The sequence below is a fragment of the Palaemon carinicauda genome, chromosome 7 (genome assembly GCF_036898095.1).
Source record: "Palaemon carinicauda isolate YSFRI2023 chromosome 7, ASM3689809v2, whole genome shotgun sequence".
In the NCBI taxonomy this organism is placed as follows: domain Eukaryota; kingdom Metazoa; phylum Arthropoda; class Malacostraca; order Decapoda; family Palaemonidae; genus Palaemon; species Palaemon carinicauda.
Window position 1 is genome coordinate 43,319,276 of NC_090731.1, and position 16,145 is coordinate 43,335,420.

The following is a 16,145-nucleotide window of genomic DNA, read 5'->3' on the forward strand; positions in this document are numbered from 1 at the left end:
AAAACAAAGTTCCCTTTTCTGTCCATCTTCCATAGTCCAACTACTTGATCGTTCCAACTGAGACAGTACTTTATCCTATAATGTAGGCATGTACCACTACATCAAAGCATATTTCCTCCTCAAAACAAAGTTCCTTTTTCTGTCCATCTTCCATAGTCCAACTACTTGATCGTTCCAACTGACACAGTACTTTATCCTATAATGTAGGCATGTACCACTACGTCAAAGGATATTTCCTCCTCGAAACAAAGTTCCTTTTTCTGTCCATCTTCCATAGTCCAAATACTTGATCGTTCCAACTGAGGTAGTACTTTATCCTATAAGGTAGGCATGTACCACTACATCAAAGGATATTTACTCCTAAAAACAAAGTTCCTTTTTCTGTCCATCTTCCATAGTCCAAATACTTGATCGTTCCAACTGAGACAGTACTTTATCCTATAATGTAGGCATGTACTACTACATCAAAGTATATTTCCTCCTCAAAACAAAGTTCCTTTTTCTGTCCATCTTCCATAGTCCAAATACTTGATCGTTCCAACTGAGACAGTACTTTATCCTATAATGTAGGCATGTACCACTACATCAAAGGATATTTCCTCCTCAAAACAAAGTTTTTTCTTGTGTCCTTCTTCCATAATCCAAATACTTGATCGTTCCAACTGAGACAGTACTTTATCCTATAATGTAGGCATGTACCACTACATCAAAGGATATTTCCTCCTCAAAGCAAAGTTCCTTTTTCTGTCCATCTTCCATAGTCCAAATACTTGATCGTTCCAACTGAGACAGTACTTGATCCTATAATGTAGGCATGTACCACTACATCAAAGGATATTTCCTCCTAAAAACAAAGGTCCTTTTCCTGTCCATCTTCCATAGTCCAACTACTTGATCGTTCCAACTGAGACAATACTTTATCCTATAATGTAGGCATGTACCACTACATCAAAGGATATTTCCTCCTCAAAACAAAGTTCCTTTTTCTGTCCATCTTCCATAGTCCAAATACTTGATCGTCCCAACTGAGACAGTACTTTATCCTATAATGTAGGCATGTCCCACTACATCAAAGGATATTTCCTCCTCAAAACAAAGTTCCTTTTTCTGTCCATCTTCCATAGTGCAAATACTTGATCGTTCCAACTGAGACAGTACTTTATCCCATAATGTAGGCATGTCCCACCACATCAAAGGATATTTCCTCGTCAAAACAAAGTTCCTTTTTCTGTCCATCTTCCATAGTCCAAATACTTGATCGTTCCAACTGAGACAGTACTTTATCCTATAATGTAGGCATGTACCACTACATCAAAGCATATTTCCTCCTCAAAACAAAGTTCCTTTTTCTGTCCATCTTCCATATTCCAACTACTTGATCGTCCAAACTGAGACAGTACTATATCCTATAATGTAGGCATGTACCACTACATCAAAGCATATTTCCTCCTCAAAACGAAGTTCCTTTTTCTGTCCATCTTCCATAGTCCAGATACTTGATCGTCCCAACTGAGACAGTACTTTATCCTATAATGTAGGCATGTACCACTACATCAAAGGATATTTCCTCCTCAAAACAAAGTTTCTTCTTGTGTCCATCTTCCATAGTCCAAATACTTGATCGTTCCAACTGAAACAGTACTTTATCCTATAATATAGGCCTGTACCACTACATCAAAGAATATTTCCCCCTCAAAACAAAGTTCCTTTATCTGTCCATCTTCCATAGTCCAAATACTTGATCGTTCCAACTGAGACAGTACTTTATCCTATAATGTAGGCATGTACCACTACATCAAAGGATATTTCCTCCTCAAAACAAAGTTCCTTTTTCTGTCCATCTTCCATAGTCCAACTACTTGATCGTTCCAACTGAGACAGTACGTTATCCTATAATGTAGGTCTGTACCACTACATCAAAGGATATTTACTCCTGAAAACAAAGTTCCTTTTCCTGTCCATCTTCTATAGTCCAAATACTTGATCGTTCCAACTGAGACAGTACTTTATCCTATAATATAGGCATGTACCACTACATCAAAGGATATTTCCTCCTCAAAACAAAGTTTCTTCTTGTGTCCATCTTCCATAGTCCAAATACTTGATCGTTCCAACTGAGACAGTACTTTATCCTATAATGTAGGCATGTACCACTACATCAAAGGATATTTCCTCCTCAAAACAAAGTTTCTTCTTGTGTCCATCTTCCATAGTCCAAATACTTGATCGTTCCAACTGAGACAGTACTTTATCCTATAATGTAGGCATGTACCATTACATCAAAGGATATTTCCTCCTCAAAACAACGTTTCTTCTTGTGTCCATATTCCATAGTCCAAATACTTGATCGTTCCAACTGAGACAGTACTTTATCCTATAATGTAGGCCTGTACCACTACATCAAAGCATATTTCCTCCTCAAAACAAAGTTCCTTTTTCTGTCCATCTTCCATAGTCCAAATACTTGATCGTTCCAACTGAGACAGTACTTTATCCTATAATGTAGGCCTGTACCACTACATCAAAGCATATTTCCTCCTCAAAACAAAGTTCCTTTTTCTGTCCATCTTCCATAGTCCAAATACTTGATCGTTCCAACTGAGACAGTACTTTATCCTATAATGTAGGCCTGTACCACTACATCAAAGCATATTTCCTCCTCAAAACAAAGTTTCTTCTTGTGTCCATCTTCCATAGTCCAAATACTTGATCGTTCCAACTGGGACAGTACTTTATCCTATAATGTAGGCCTGTACCACTACATCAAAGCATATTTCCTCCTCAAAACAAAGTTTCTTCTTGTGTCCATCTTCCATAGTCCAAATACTTAATCGTTCCAACTGAGACAGTACTTTATCCTATAATGTAGGCATGTACCACTACATCAAAGGATATTTCCTCCTCAAAACAAAGTTCCTTTTTCTGTCCATCTTCCATAGTGCAAATACTTGATCGTTCCAACTGAGACAGTACTTTATCCTATAATGTAGGCATGTACCACTACATCAAAGGATATTTCCTCCTCAAAACAAAGTTCCTTTTTCTGTCCATCTTCCATAGTCCAAATACTTGATCGTTCCAACTCAGACAGTACTTTATCCTATAATGTAGGCATGTACCACTACATCGAAGCATATTTCCTCCTCAAAACAAAGTTCCTTTTTCTGTCCATCTTCCATAGTCCAAATACTTGATCGTTCCAACTGAGACAGTACTTTATCCTATAATGTAGGCCTGTACCACTACATCAAAGGATATTTCCTCCTCAAAACAAAGTTCCTTTTTCTGTCCATCTTCCATAGTCCAAATACTTGATCGTTCCAACTGAGACAGTATTTTATCCTATAATGTAGGCCTGTACCACTACATCAAAGCATATTTCCTCCTCAAAACAAAGTTCCTTTTTTCTGTCCATCTTCCATAGTCCAAATACTTGATCGTTCCAACTGAGACAGTACTTTATCGTATAATGTAGGCATGTACCAATACATCAAAGGATATTTCCTCCTCAAAACACAGTTCCTTCTACTGTCCATCTTCCATAGTCCAAATACTTGTTTGATCCAACTGAGACAGTACTTTATCCTATAATGTAGGCATGTACCACTCATCAAAGGATATTTCCTCCTCAAAACAAAGTTCCCTTTTCTGTCCATCTTCCATAGTCCAACTACTTGATCGTTCCAACTGAGACAGTACTTTATCCTATAATGTAGGCATGTACCACTACATCAAAGCATATTTCCTCCTCAAAACAAAGTTCCTTTTTCTGTCCATCTTCCATAGTCCAACTACTTGATCGTTCCAACTGACACAGTACTTTATCCTATAATGTAGGCATGTACCACTACATCAAAGGATATTTCCTCCTCGAAACAAAGTTCCTTTTTCTGTCCATCTTCCATAGTCCAAATACTTGATCGTTCCAACTGAGGTAGTACTTTATCCTATAAGGTAGGCATGTACCACTACATCAAAGGATATTTACTCCTAAAAACAAAGTTCCTTTTTCTGTCCATCTTCCATAGTCCAAATACTTGATCGTTCCAACTGAGACAGTACTTTATCCTATAATGTAGGCATGTACTACTACATCAAAGTATATTTCCTCCTCAAAACAAAGTTCCTTTTTCTGTCCATCTTCCATAGTCCAAATACTTGATCGTTCCAACTGAGACAGTACTTTATCCTATAATGTAGGCATGTACCACTACATCAAAGGATATTTCCTCCTCAAAACAAAGTTTTTTCTTGTGTCCTTCTTCCATAATCCAAATACTTGATCGTTCCAACTGAGACAGTACTTTATCCTATAATGTAGGCATGTACCACTACATCAAAGGATATTTCCTCCTCAAAACAAAGTTCCTTTTTCTGTCCATCTTCCATAGTCCAAATACTTGATCGTTCCAACTGAGACAGTACTTGATCCTATAATGTAGGCATGTACCACTACATCAAAGGATATTTCCTCCTAAAAACAAAGGTCCTTTTCCTGTCCATCTTCCATAGTCCAACTACTTGATCGTTCCAACTGAGACAATACTTTATCCTATAATGTAGGCATGTACCACTACATCAAAGGATATTTCCTCCTCAAAACAAAGTTCCTTTTTCTGTCCATCTTCCATAGTCCAAATACTTGATCGTCCCAACTGAGACAGTACTTTATCCTATAATGTAGGCATGTCCCACTACATCAAAGGATATTTCCTCCTCAAAACAAAGTTCCTTTTTCTGTCCATCTTCCATAGTGCAAATACTTGATCGTTCCAACTGAGACAGTACTTTATCCCATAATGTAGGCATGTCCCACCACATCAAAGGATATTTCCTCGTCAAAACAAAGTTCCTTTTTCTGTCCATCTTCCATAGTCCAAATACTTGATCGTTCCAACTGAGACAGTACTTTATCCTATAATGTAGGCATGTACCACTACATCAAAGCATATTTCCTCCTCAAAACAAAGTTCCTTTTTCTGTCCATCTTCCATATTCCAACTACTTGATCGTCCAAACTGAGACAGTACTATATCCTATAATGTAGGCATGTACCACTACATCAAAGCATATTTCCTCCTCAAAACGAAGTTCCTTTTTCTGTCCATCTTCCATAGTCCAGATACTTGATCGTCCCAACTGAGACAGTACTTTATCCTATAATGTAGGCATGTACCACTACATCAAAGGATATTTCCTCCTCAAAACAAAGTTTCTTCTTGTGTCCATCTTCCATAGTCCAAATACTTGATCGTTCCAACTGAAACAGTACTTTATCCTATAATATAGGCCTGTACCACTACATCAAAGAATATTTCCCCCTCAAAACAAAGTTCCTTTATCTGTCCATCTTCCATAGTCCAAATACTTGATCGTTCCAACTGAGACAGTACTTTATCCTATAATGTAGGCATGTACCACTACATCAAAGGATATTTCCTCCTCAAAACAAAGTTCCTTTTTCTGTCCATCTTCCATAGTCCAACTACTTGATCGTTCCAACTGAGACAGTACGTTATCCTATAATGTAGGTCTGTACCACTACATCAAAGGATATTTACTCCTGAAAACAAAGTTCCTTTTCCTGTCCATCTTCTATAGTCCAAATACTTGATCGTTCCAACTGAGACAGTACTTTATCCTATAATGTAGGCATGTACCACTACATCAAAGGATATTTCCTCCTCAAAACAAAGTTTCTTCTTGTGTCCATCTTCCATAGTCCAAATACTTGATCGTTCCAACTGAGACAGTACTTTATCCTATAATGTAGGCATGTACCACTACATCAAAGGATATTTCCTCCTCAAAACAAAGTTTCTTCTTGTGTCCATCTTCCATAGTCCAAATACTTGATCGTTCCAACTGAGACAGTACTTTATCCTATAATGTAGGCATGTACCACTACATCAAAGGATATTTTCTCTTCAAAACAAAGTTTCTTCTTGTGTCCATCTTCCATAGTCCAAATACTTGATCGTTCCAACTGAGACAGTACTTTTTCCTATAATGTAGGCCTCTACCACTACATCAAAGAATATTTCCTCCTCAAAACAAAGTTCCTTTTTCTGTCCATCTTCCATAGTCCAAATACTTGATCGTTCCAACTGAGACAGTACTTTATCCTATAATGTAGGCCTGTACCACTACATTAAAGCATATTTCCTCCTCAAAACAAAGTTTCTTCTTGTGTCCATCTTCCATATTCCAAATACTTGATCGTTCCAACTGAGACAGTACTTTATCCTATAATGTAGGCATGTACCACTACATCAAAGGATATTTCCTCCTCAAAACAAAGTTCCTTTTTCTCTCCATCTTCCATAGTCCAAATACTTGATCGTTCCAACTGAGACAGTACTTTATCCTATAATGTAGTCATGTACCACTACATCAAAGGATATTTCCTCATCAAAACAAAGTTCCTTTTTCTGTCCATCTTCCATAGTCCAAATACTTGATCGTTCCAACTGAGACAGTACTTTATCCTATAATGTAGGCATGTACCACTACATCAAAGCATATTTCCTCCTCAAAAGAAAGTCCCATTTTCTGTCCATCTTCCATAGCCCAAATACTTGATCTTTCCAACTCAGACAGTACTTTATCCTATAATGTAGGCCTGCACCACTACATCAAAGGATATTTCCTCCTCAAAACAAAGTTCCTTTTTCTGTCCATCTTCCATAGTCAAAATACTTGATCATTCCAACTGAGACAGTACTTTATCCTATAATGTAGGCCTGTACTGTAGAAAATAATTTATCGTAAACCAAAATTGGAGAAGTTGAAAGTGATTTCTTTTGTTGTTAAATATAATAAATATCAAACCTCTTAAATATTATTCGTAATATTATTTTTGTCATGTTCAAGTGTTGAGCGGGGCTGACTTTAGTTCCTCTAAACAATCTTGTTATTAGTGATCTGTCGCCTAGTATTGTTTTTAAGGTGAACTGCTTGTTTACGCTGTTGTCCGAGAGCTGGAAGTTTTTGTCAAGGCGATCGGAGTTTCCAAGTCAGTTCTCAGACAAATTCCTTCTTGTATGGTGGACGTTTTTACAACTCTCGGTCATGGAAGGATAAACCCCTAGTGATACCGACACTATGCCACTTTGGGGGGTAGCAGGAGCAACAGTAATTCAGTGAACGGCAGGAGTATTGAGGTGAGTCAGCCTTTTCACATCTGAACATGAGTTGATTTGATATTCTAGCCATAATGATTTAATACATTTGATTAAATTAGTTCCCTTCTCAAGACCTTGTTAAAAATAAATCTCGGGATCAAAAGAAATTACTATTTTTCCAATTTTGTTTTCGGTTTTCTTTTTTATAGCGTTAAAAGTTAGGTTTTTTTTTACAGTGGATTACCACTTTTATTGAAAATTCATTAATTGTTATTCGTGGATTACCACATTAGGCTATTAGCCATAAGTTTCATTTTGGTGGATTACCACAGTTTATGAACAATATGTTTGTGTTTTCAAAATTACAAAATCGAATTCTGTCGAAGGTAATTTTAGTGAACGGATTCCCGTTTTGAGTTTTGTTTTTGTTAATACGGATTCCCGTAAGTAATTTAGTTTCCCTTTTACCTGACCAGTTTTACAGGGAGTGTTTTTTTGTTTTTCAGATCCTGAGAGACATGATAGTCATTGGTAGGGGCTTGCTTCATACGGTTGTTTTCCGGTGAAGTAAGTTACTAACTTGAGGGAGGCAGAACAGCAATTAATCGTCTCGGTTGTCTCGACCAGTAATTTTTATCAAAAATATTAATTAAATTAATATAACTGGACTTTAAAAAACTTCTTGCTTCATTTACCTCATTTTATTTGTTTTTTACCTTGCCATTGATAAAATATTGTGTATGGAACCCCTGGGGGGACTTGAGAAGAAATTGCTGCCTGCTGCCCTTCCTTTGGTGTTATTTAGTGTCGGTATCTTTGAGCATATTTTGTTAAAGGTTACATGAAAATCGCTGTTTTAGGCCATAGTTACGTTCGGGACTTGCAGCAGTAAGTTATTCGTGTTTGACATACGGTGATCTTAAAGTGGCTGTTGAATTTTTTGCATTTCCTGGATTCGGATATAGAAACTTTATACTTAATCCGAAGTTGTTGGACGATTTGGCTGAATATAATCCAGAAGTGACCGTTGTATTTTTGGGTGGAAACGATATAAAGGAGAAGGTGGATTTGAATATTGTTAAAGCAGATTGTGAACGTTTTTTTGCTATTTTGAGATTAAGGTTACCAAATTCACTATTTGTTGTTGCTCACGTTGAAATTCGCCACTTGAAAAGTACTAATAGACACGGCACCCCTTCTGCAGATTTGTATAAGAAATTAGCTAGAAATTTTAATAAGTGGTTAGACCGTCAACCCTTTAAATATAAAACTTTGTTGATTAACGGTTCGCCAAAACTCGATGACCCTAGCTATTTTAAAGCTGACGGCATTCATTTAAATAGAGGGGGTTTAGACTGTCTGTTTCAGTGGATTTATAATTGTTTATCAGACATTGTAAAAGCAAATTCCTAATTAAACATGACGTCTGAATTAAAGTTGTTGATTAATTCTCGAAAATATATTCGCAAGTTAGTAACTGAATGTTATAATAAAAGGACTAATTATTGTCAGTTAACTGAATTGGAAAAGAGTAAGATTAAGTCAGAGTTACAAGATCATTTAGAATCGCTTAAGAAGTATAATAGTGAAATTCAAAGGCTCAAATGGTCTGAAGAGGAGGATGAAACATGGCTAAATCCCGAACTTGATTCCTGTGAAAGTTATGTTGTTAAAATTCGGGAATGTACTGCTGAGCTTACACGAAATGTTTCCCCTTCTAATGTTAGTGTTGATACTGCCCGAAGTTTGTTGAAGAGTCCCACTGCTCCGCTTCCAGAATTTCGTAGCCAAGAAGGGGAGGATCTATTGAAGTTTTTTAAAGATTTTGAAGACATAACGTCTATGTTCAAATATTCAGAATATGACAAATTTATTCTGTTAAAGCAGCAAATCAGTGGAAGGGCCTTAGTACTTTTAGAATCATTAGAATCGGACAAGAAGGGTTATGTTCATGCCAAGAAATTACTAACAGAGGCCCTAGCTTCTAAAGACCTCAGAATTTTTAATACCATCAAAAAAATCTCTGAAATCAATATGAAATTAGAAAGTGACCCATTTGAATATATTTCACAGTTAAGAAATCTAACTCAAGCAGCAGAAAGTTTGTCTCTTGGACGTGAGGATTTTTTGAGGTATTTTTTCTGGCAGGGCTTAGATAATAGTTTTAAAGTACACTTAACCCAGATTACTAATTCATCAAGGCCAACATTAAAGGAAATTAATGATAATTTCTTTGAGGCCTGTGAAAGATTTAATGAGCAAAGTAAGAGGTCTAATGTAGGAAATAAATTGCATGATAATCATAATCATAGGAAGAATAGTGCAAGTTATGCTGCTAGTGTTAGTTCCCTAAGGAAACCGTCAAATTTCTTTCCTTGTGTCTTGTGTACCACAGAAGGCAAACCCGCCTCGCATCCTATCTATAAATGTGAAATTTTTTCGGATGTTACCACTAAGCTTGACAAAATTCAATCTGTAAATGGGTGTTGTAAGTGTGCAAGCTTGCGTCACACTACTGACAAATGTAACTTTAAATTTAAGATGAAATGTAAGTTTTGTAAAGCATGGCACTTTAGTTTCCTCTGTAAGAGTAGTAAAAAATCAGCATCTGCTAATGATAATAGAAAATCTGAATCTCCTAAGACTTCCTCGAAAAAGGATAATAAGAATTCGTCCATGGAATCTAATAATAACGTAGTTATAATGGAGGCTCTTAAAAGTAATTTGGACTGTGATTCCAGCATTCTCCCTACCTTTTCTTGTAGCATCCAAAACAGAAGCATAAGAGCATTGAAGGATGATGGAAGTCAGTTAAATCTGATTAGTGAGGAACTAGCCAATGCTTTGGATTTAAAGGTATTACAAGCCAAGGTTGAATTGAGAATAAATGGTATTAATGTTTCTCAGAAATATGCCTCAAAACTAGTGGAATTTGAAATCATAATTGGTAATGCTATTCACAAAATAGAGGCATTATGTATCCCATCTATTAACATAAAGTTGAAATTAAAAGGTTTGGGCAAAGTGGTTTATGGTTTTCAGACGAAAGGGTATGTGTTGGTTGATGAGTTTCTAACGCCTAATAGTGATTGCATTGAAAATATTGATTTGATTTTGGGAACTAAATCAGGATATTGTTTACCTCTCACAGAAGTAGTTTTTGGTAGGAATAGCAGGTCTATGTATGCTATGACCCCGTTTGGTGTCCTTCTTAAAGGTGAAATGGACACCTTATTGAAGGATATTCCTTATCTACATCAGTCCTCCTCGGTTATAAATTGTCATCAGTATGTTACTGGTTTGCGTGTAAAGATAGATAAGCCGTCTTCTCTGGATAAGTGTGAAGTTGATTATCCTATTAAGGTTTCAGAATTCGGTGTAATCGATGAAAAAGGTAATGTAATTCGTTCAGAGTTAGATAAAGCCACAGATGATGTGCTTGCCAGTATTTGTAATAAATATATTCACTTGGACAATGAGGTTTATGATTTGGAGAATTCAGAGCTGCATGATCAGCTTGTCAAATATTGTTTGGATCACACTATTCAGAATGAGGAGGGTAGATTAGTTATGCCACTTTTGTGGAATGCAAAAGTATCTCATATGCTTGGTAGAAATTTTCATTTGGCTAAAGTTATTTTGGAATCTAATCTTAAAAAACTAAAGAGAAATCCATCTCATTTACAGTTAATGAATGAAGCCCTAAAAGAACAGGAAAGGGTTGGAATAATAGAAAGGATTCCTAATCTTGACCAGTTTGTACATGAACACCCAGAACACTCTTTTTTGCCTCATATGGGTGTGTTCAAATTGAATCGTGAAACTACCAAATGTAGAGTTGTGTTTCTATCAAACTTGTGTGAAAGAAACTCAACCAAGGGTCAGACAATAAGTCATAACCAGGCCATACATGCAGGTCCATGCCTAAATCAGAAACTTTCTTCATCATTATTACATTTAAGGTTTGATAAATTGTTAGTATGCTTTGATCTATGCAAGGCCTTTAACCAGATTGCATTAAGTGATGTTGATGCTAATAGACTTTGTTTTTTATGGTATAAAAATGTTGAGAAGGGAGATTTTACCATTGTTGCATATCGGAATGTTAGGTTGAGCTTCGGCTTAAGATGTTCCCCTACTTTGTTGATGCTCGGTCTTTACAAGATTTTGATTTTAGATGCTGAGCATGATGAAAACCAGTTGAAGGAGTTGAAAAGGTGCATTTATTCTTTGTCTTATATGGACAATTGTGCTTTTAGTGCAAATGAAAATGAAAATCTGCACTGGGCATATTCTGTGGTAGGATCTATATTTTCTCCTTATGGTTTTGATTTACAACAGTTCGTTACTAATGACAGGTCCCTACAGGGAGAAATAGATTCCTGCACAGGTTCTGAAACGGGAGAGGTTGTTAAACTTCTTGGTATGCAGTGGAATCGAACACTTGATTGTCTGTTAGCAAATAAATTTCAGTTGAATGGGAAGGCTAAAACTAAGAGGGAAATTTTAAGTACCATTGCCTCTCACTTTGATCTTTTTGGTATTACTGGTCCCATCCTAAATCGAAGCAGATTATTTCTTCGTGGTCTTCAGTGTGATAGAAATTTAGGATGGGGCGATCAATTATCACCAGAGTTACGTAAAGAATGGCATAATATTGCTAATCAGGCCAATTCTGCTCCTGATATTGCTATTGATAGATTTGTTGGACGTAGGGATGGAAAATTTCATTTGGCTGCTTGCTGTGATAGCTCTAAATTACTTTATGGTGTTGTTGTGTACATCATTGATATTGATTCTATGTCGTCTAGTTGTGTGATGGCAAAAAATCGTATGATAAATAGGCAGTTGGAAAGTAAAAGCATTCCATCTTTGGAGATGCAGGGAGTAGCCTTTGCAACGGAAGTGGTTTTAGATTTGTATAACGAATTAGCTGGACCATTATGCATCAATCCTTTAAATGTTGTTGGCCTTCATGTGTTTTCAGATAGTCAGGTAGCGCTCTCTTGGTTGAATTCGTCTACTAATAAATTGTCAAAAATGCAGAAACGGTCAGTTTTTGTGATGAATCGAATTCAGCATGTAGAGAACTTATGTGCAAAACACCCCGTCCATTTTGCCTTTGTTGGAGGGAATGAAAATCCTGCAGATGCCATAACTCGTTGCCTTTCATATCGTAAGTTGATGCAAACCAATTTCTATTCTGGTCCTGAATGTTTTAAGGAAAAGGAAACCTTCCTATGCAGTGAAAATGGTAATTTATCATTTATGGTTCCAAATCCTTATGCCGAGTGCGAGCTGGATAATAATTTAGAAATAGAGGAGTCTTTGTGTACTAGTTCCAATGTTGTGGCTATGTCAGATAATTTTGAATGTTTTCTTAAATTTGAAGAATTTTCCAGTTTTGATTTACTTGTGTCTATTTATGAGAAAGTTATTCTTTTCGTAGAGAAGTTAAAGGGTCGTTTGAAAGCTAAGGACTCCAATAAATTGGCTCACTTAGAATTAAAGAGCAATAGTATACATGAAAGAGCTTGCAAGTTAGTTATACTACAGGATCAACGGGCACATTTCCCTGAGGTTTTTACATATTTCAGTTGTCCTACTCAAAGAAAGAAAGACATGCCTAACATAGTAGGTCAGCTTAATGTTTACGTTGACAACGATGGTTTGCTAAGAGTACGTAGCAAGTGTGACAAACTCATTCGGAGACATGGTTTTCCTTTGTTGCTGGCTAAAAATAGCCATCTATCTTCCCTGATTGTGCATAACCTGCACAAAAAGCTCAACCATACGGGATGTTACTCTGTTTTGTCAGAAATGAGAAAGCGGTTTTACGTACCGTCATATTTTTCAGTGGTTAAGAGAAACCTTAGAGAATGTGTTTTTTGTCGTAGGTTTAAGTCAAGAACCATCAGTATTAATCAATCTCCCTACAGGAAATGGAGTGTGTCACCACCTAATGTCCCCTTTAGATATTTATTTATGGATTTCATTGGCCCATTGAGCGTTAAACAACAGGGTAAGAAAGGAATAATCTATCTACTATGTATCACTTGTATGTGGAGTAGAGCAGTTAATTTGATTATTTGTTTAGATCTTTCTGTTAAAGAATTTCTTAGAGCCTTTCAGATTCATTGTTTCCAGTTTGGAATCCCGGAATATTGTATTAGTGACCTAGGCTCCCAATTAGTCTCTGCCTCTAATATAATTATTGACTACATCAAAGATCATGAGACTCAGTCATATTTTGAACGCAATGGGGTCCAATCTTTAAAGTTTGACCAATTTGTCAAGGGTCATAGTCAGTTAGGTTCGATGGTGGAAGTATGTGTTAAACTGGTTAAAAGATTGATCTATGGAGCTATTGGTAAGAATGTCTTAGAATACCATGATTTTGAGTTCCTAATTCAACAAGTCATTCATTTAGTCAATCGTAGGCCAATAGCATTTAAAGAAGCCTTAAGGGATCAGATTGGCGATGACATTCCAGAACCTATCACCCCAGAAAATTTGATTCATGGGTACGATCTGATATCGGTTAATATAATTCCCGAATTGCATGAGGGGAGAGACCCTGACTGGATTCCTGAAAATTATTCTCAATCAAAGTTTAAGCAAGATTACAATCAATTGCAAAAGGTGAGAAACAATTTAGTTAAACTATATCAGGAAGAATTTATTGCTAATCTAATACATCAGGCTGTAGATGTCCCTGATAGATACAAGCCAGTCACTCATAATAAGATCTCACCTGGAGATATTGTACTGCTTAAGGAAAATTTCACTAAGCCAAATGACTACCCGATGGGCGTTGTAAAAGAGATTTTTACAAATACTTTGGGTGAGGTTACTGGTGCCACTATCCTTAAAGGGAAAAGCCAAGAACTTGTGAAGAGACATTCGTCAGTCATTATCCCACTTCTCACCCGGAAAGATGAAATTCCGAATAATTCTAAGGTTGATGTACAGGAGTCTCTAGTACCCAAGGATACTAGAGTTAAGCGCCAGGCTGCTATTGACAGCTCGGAGCGGACTAGAAAAATCTTGGAAGCCTAAAATTATTTATGTTTCGGGTGAATTAGAGAATCTTTACTTGTGAATAGTTATTATATAGAGTATTTGGTTGGGCATTTAACTGTCAATAATATCATGTTATATTTAAATTTTAATATACCTTTGTATATTGAATGTATTAAATATTTTTTTGTAATTTAATGTTTTCAACTTTTCTTGTTTTGGGGATCCTATTTATCATGAATTTCTGTATTCAATTTATTTAGTTTATATAAATAAATTGAATCCCTTCCCCCCAGTGTAGAAAATAATTTATCGTAAACCAAAATTGGAGAAGTTGAAAGTGATTTCTTTTGTTGTTAATATAATAAATATCAAACCTCTTAAATATTATTCGTAATATTATTTTTGTCATGTTCAAGTGTTGAGCGGGGCTGACTTTAGTTCCTCTAAACAATCTTGTTATTAGTGATCTGTCGCCTAGTATTGTTTTTAAGGTGAACTGCTTGTTTACGCTGTTGTCCGAGAGCTGGAAGTTTTTGTCAAGGCGATCGGAGTTTCCAAGTCAGTTCTCAGACAAATTCCTTCTTGTATGGTGGACGTTTTTACAACTCTCGGTCATGGAAGGATAAACCCCTAGTGATACCGACACTATGCCACTTTGGGGGGTAGCAGGAGCAACAGTAATTCAGTGAACGGCAGGAGTATTGAGGTGAGTCAGCCTTTTCACATCTGAACATGAGTTGATTTGATACCCTAGCCATAATGATTTAATACATTTGATTAAATTAGTTCCCTTCTCAAGACCTTGTTAAAAATAAATCTCGGGATCAAAAGAAATTACTATTTTTCCAATTTTGTTTTCGGTTTTCTTTTTTATAGCGTTAAAAGTTAGGTTTTTTTTTTACAGTGGATTACCACTTTTATTGAAAATTCATTAATTGTTATTCGTGGATTACCACATTAGGCTATTAGCCATAAGTTTCATTTTGGTGGATTACCACAGTTTATGAACAATATGTTTGTGTTTTCAAAATTACAAAATCGAATTCTGTCGAAGGTAATTTTAGTGAACGGATTCCCGTTTTGAGTTTTGTTTTTGTTAATACGGATTCCCGTAAGTAATTTAGTTTCCCTTTTACCTGACCAGTTTTACAGGGAGTGTTTTTTTGTTTTTCAGATCCTGAGAGACATGATAGTCATTGGTAGGGGCTTGCTTCATACGGTTGTTTTCCGGTGAAGTAAGTTACTAACTTGAGGGAGGCAGAACAGCAATTAATCGTCTCGGTTGTCTCGACCAGTAATTTTTATCAAAAATATTAATTAAATTAATATAACTGGACTTTAAAAAACTTCTTGCTTCATTTACCTCATTTTATTTGTTTTTTACCTTGCCATTGATAAAATATTGTGTATGTCCCACTACATCAAAGCATATTTCCTCCTCAAAACAAAGTTCCCTTTTCTGTCCATCTTCCATAGTCCAAATCCTTGATCGTTCCAACTGAGACAGTACTTTATCCTATAATGTAGGCATGTACCACTACATCAAAGGATATTTCCTCCTCAAAACAAAGTTCCTTTTTCTGTCCATCTTCCATAGTCCAAATACTTGATCGTTCCAACTGAGACAGTACTTTATCCTATAATGTAGCCATGTACCACTACATCAAAGGATATTTCCTCCTCTAAACAAAGTTCCTTTTTCTGTCCATCTTCCATAGTGCAAATACTTGATCCTTCCAACTGAGACAGTACTTTATCCTATAATGTAGGCATGTCCCACTACATCAAAGGATATTTCCTCCTCAAAACCAAGTTCCTTTTTCTGTCCATATTCCAGAGTCCAAATACTTGATCCTTCCAACTGAGACAGTACTTTATCCTATAATGTAGGCATGTACCACTACATCAAAGCATATTTCCTCCTCAAAACAAAGTTCCCTTTTCTGTCCATCTTCCATAGTACAAATACTTGATCCTTCCAACTGAGACAGTACTTTA

General features: G+C 36.2%; 1 protein-coding gene across 2 annotated transcripts; it reads left to right on the forward strand.

The window, feature by feature from the left end:
• The first annotated feature begins 6,765 nt into the window (after positions 1-6,765).
• LOC137643922 (uncharacterized) lies at positions 6,766-15,549 on the forward strand. 2 transcript variants are annotated; one of them, XR_011045094.1, is made up of 3 exons: positions 6,766-7,163; positions 7,631-14,853; positions 15,322-15,549. XR_011045094.1 is itself a non-coding variant. In XM_068376686.1 (2 exons), exon 2 carries the CDS (start codon positions 8,544-8,546, stop codon positions 14,181-14,183), a length of 5,640 nt encoding a protein of 1,879 aa, XP_068232787.1. In that variant the 5' UTR covers positions 6,766-7,163; positions 7,631-8,543; the 3' UTR covers positions 14,184-15,302. The 2 variants fall into 2 exon arrangements, 1 of the variants encoding a protein (XP_068232787.1); XM_068376686.1 differs by lacking the exon at positions 15,322-15,549 and having other exon boundaries at positions 7,631-15,302.
• Positions 15,550-16,145: the final 596 nt, after the last annotated feature.

What these genes read in the sequence shown, in the direction of transcription:
- LOC137643922 (XM_068376686.1), top strand. Translation starts at nt 8,544, where the DNA reads ATGACGTCTGAATTAAAGTTGTTGATTAATTCTCGAAAATATATTCGC.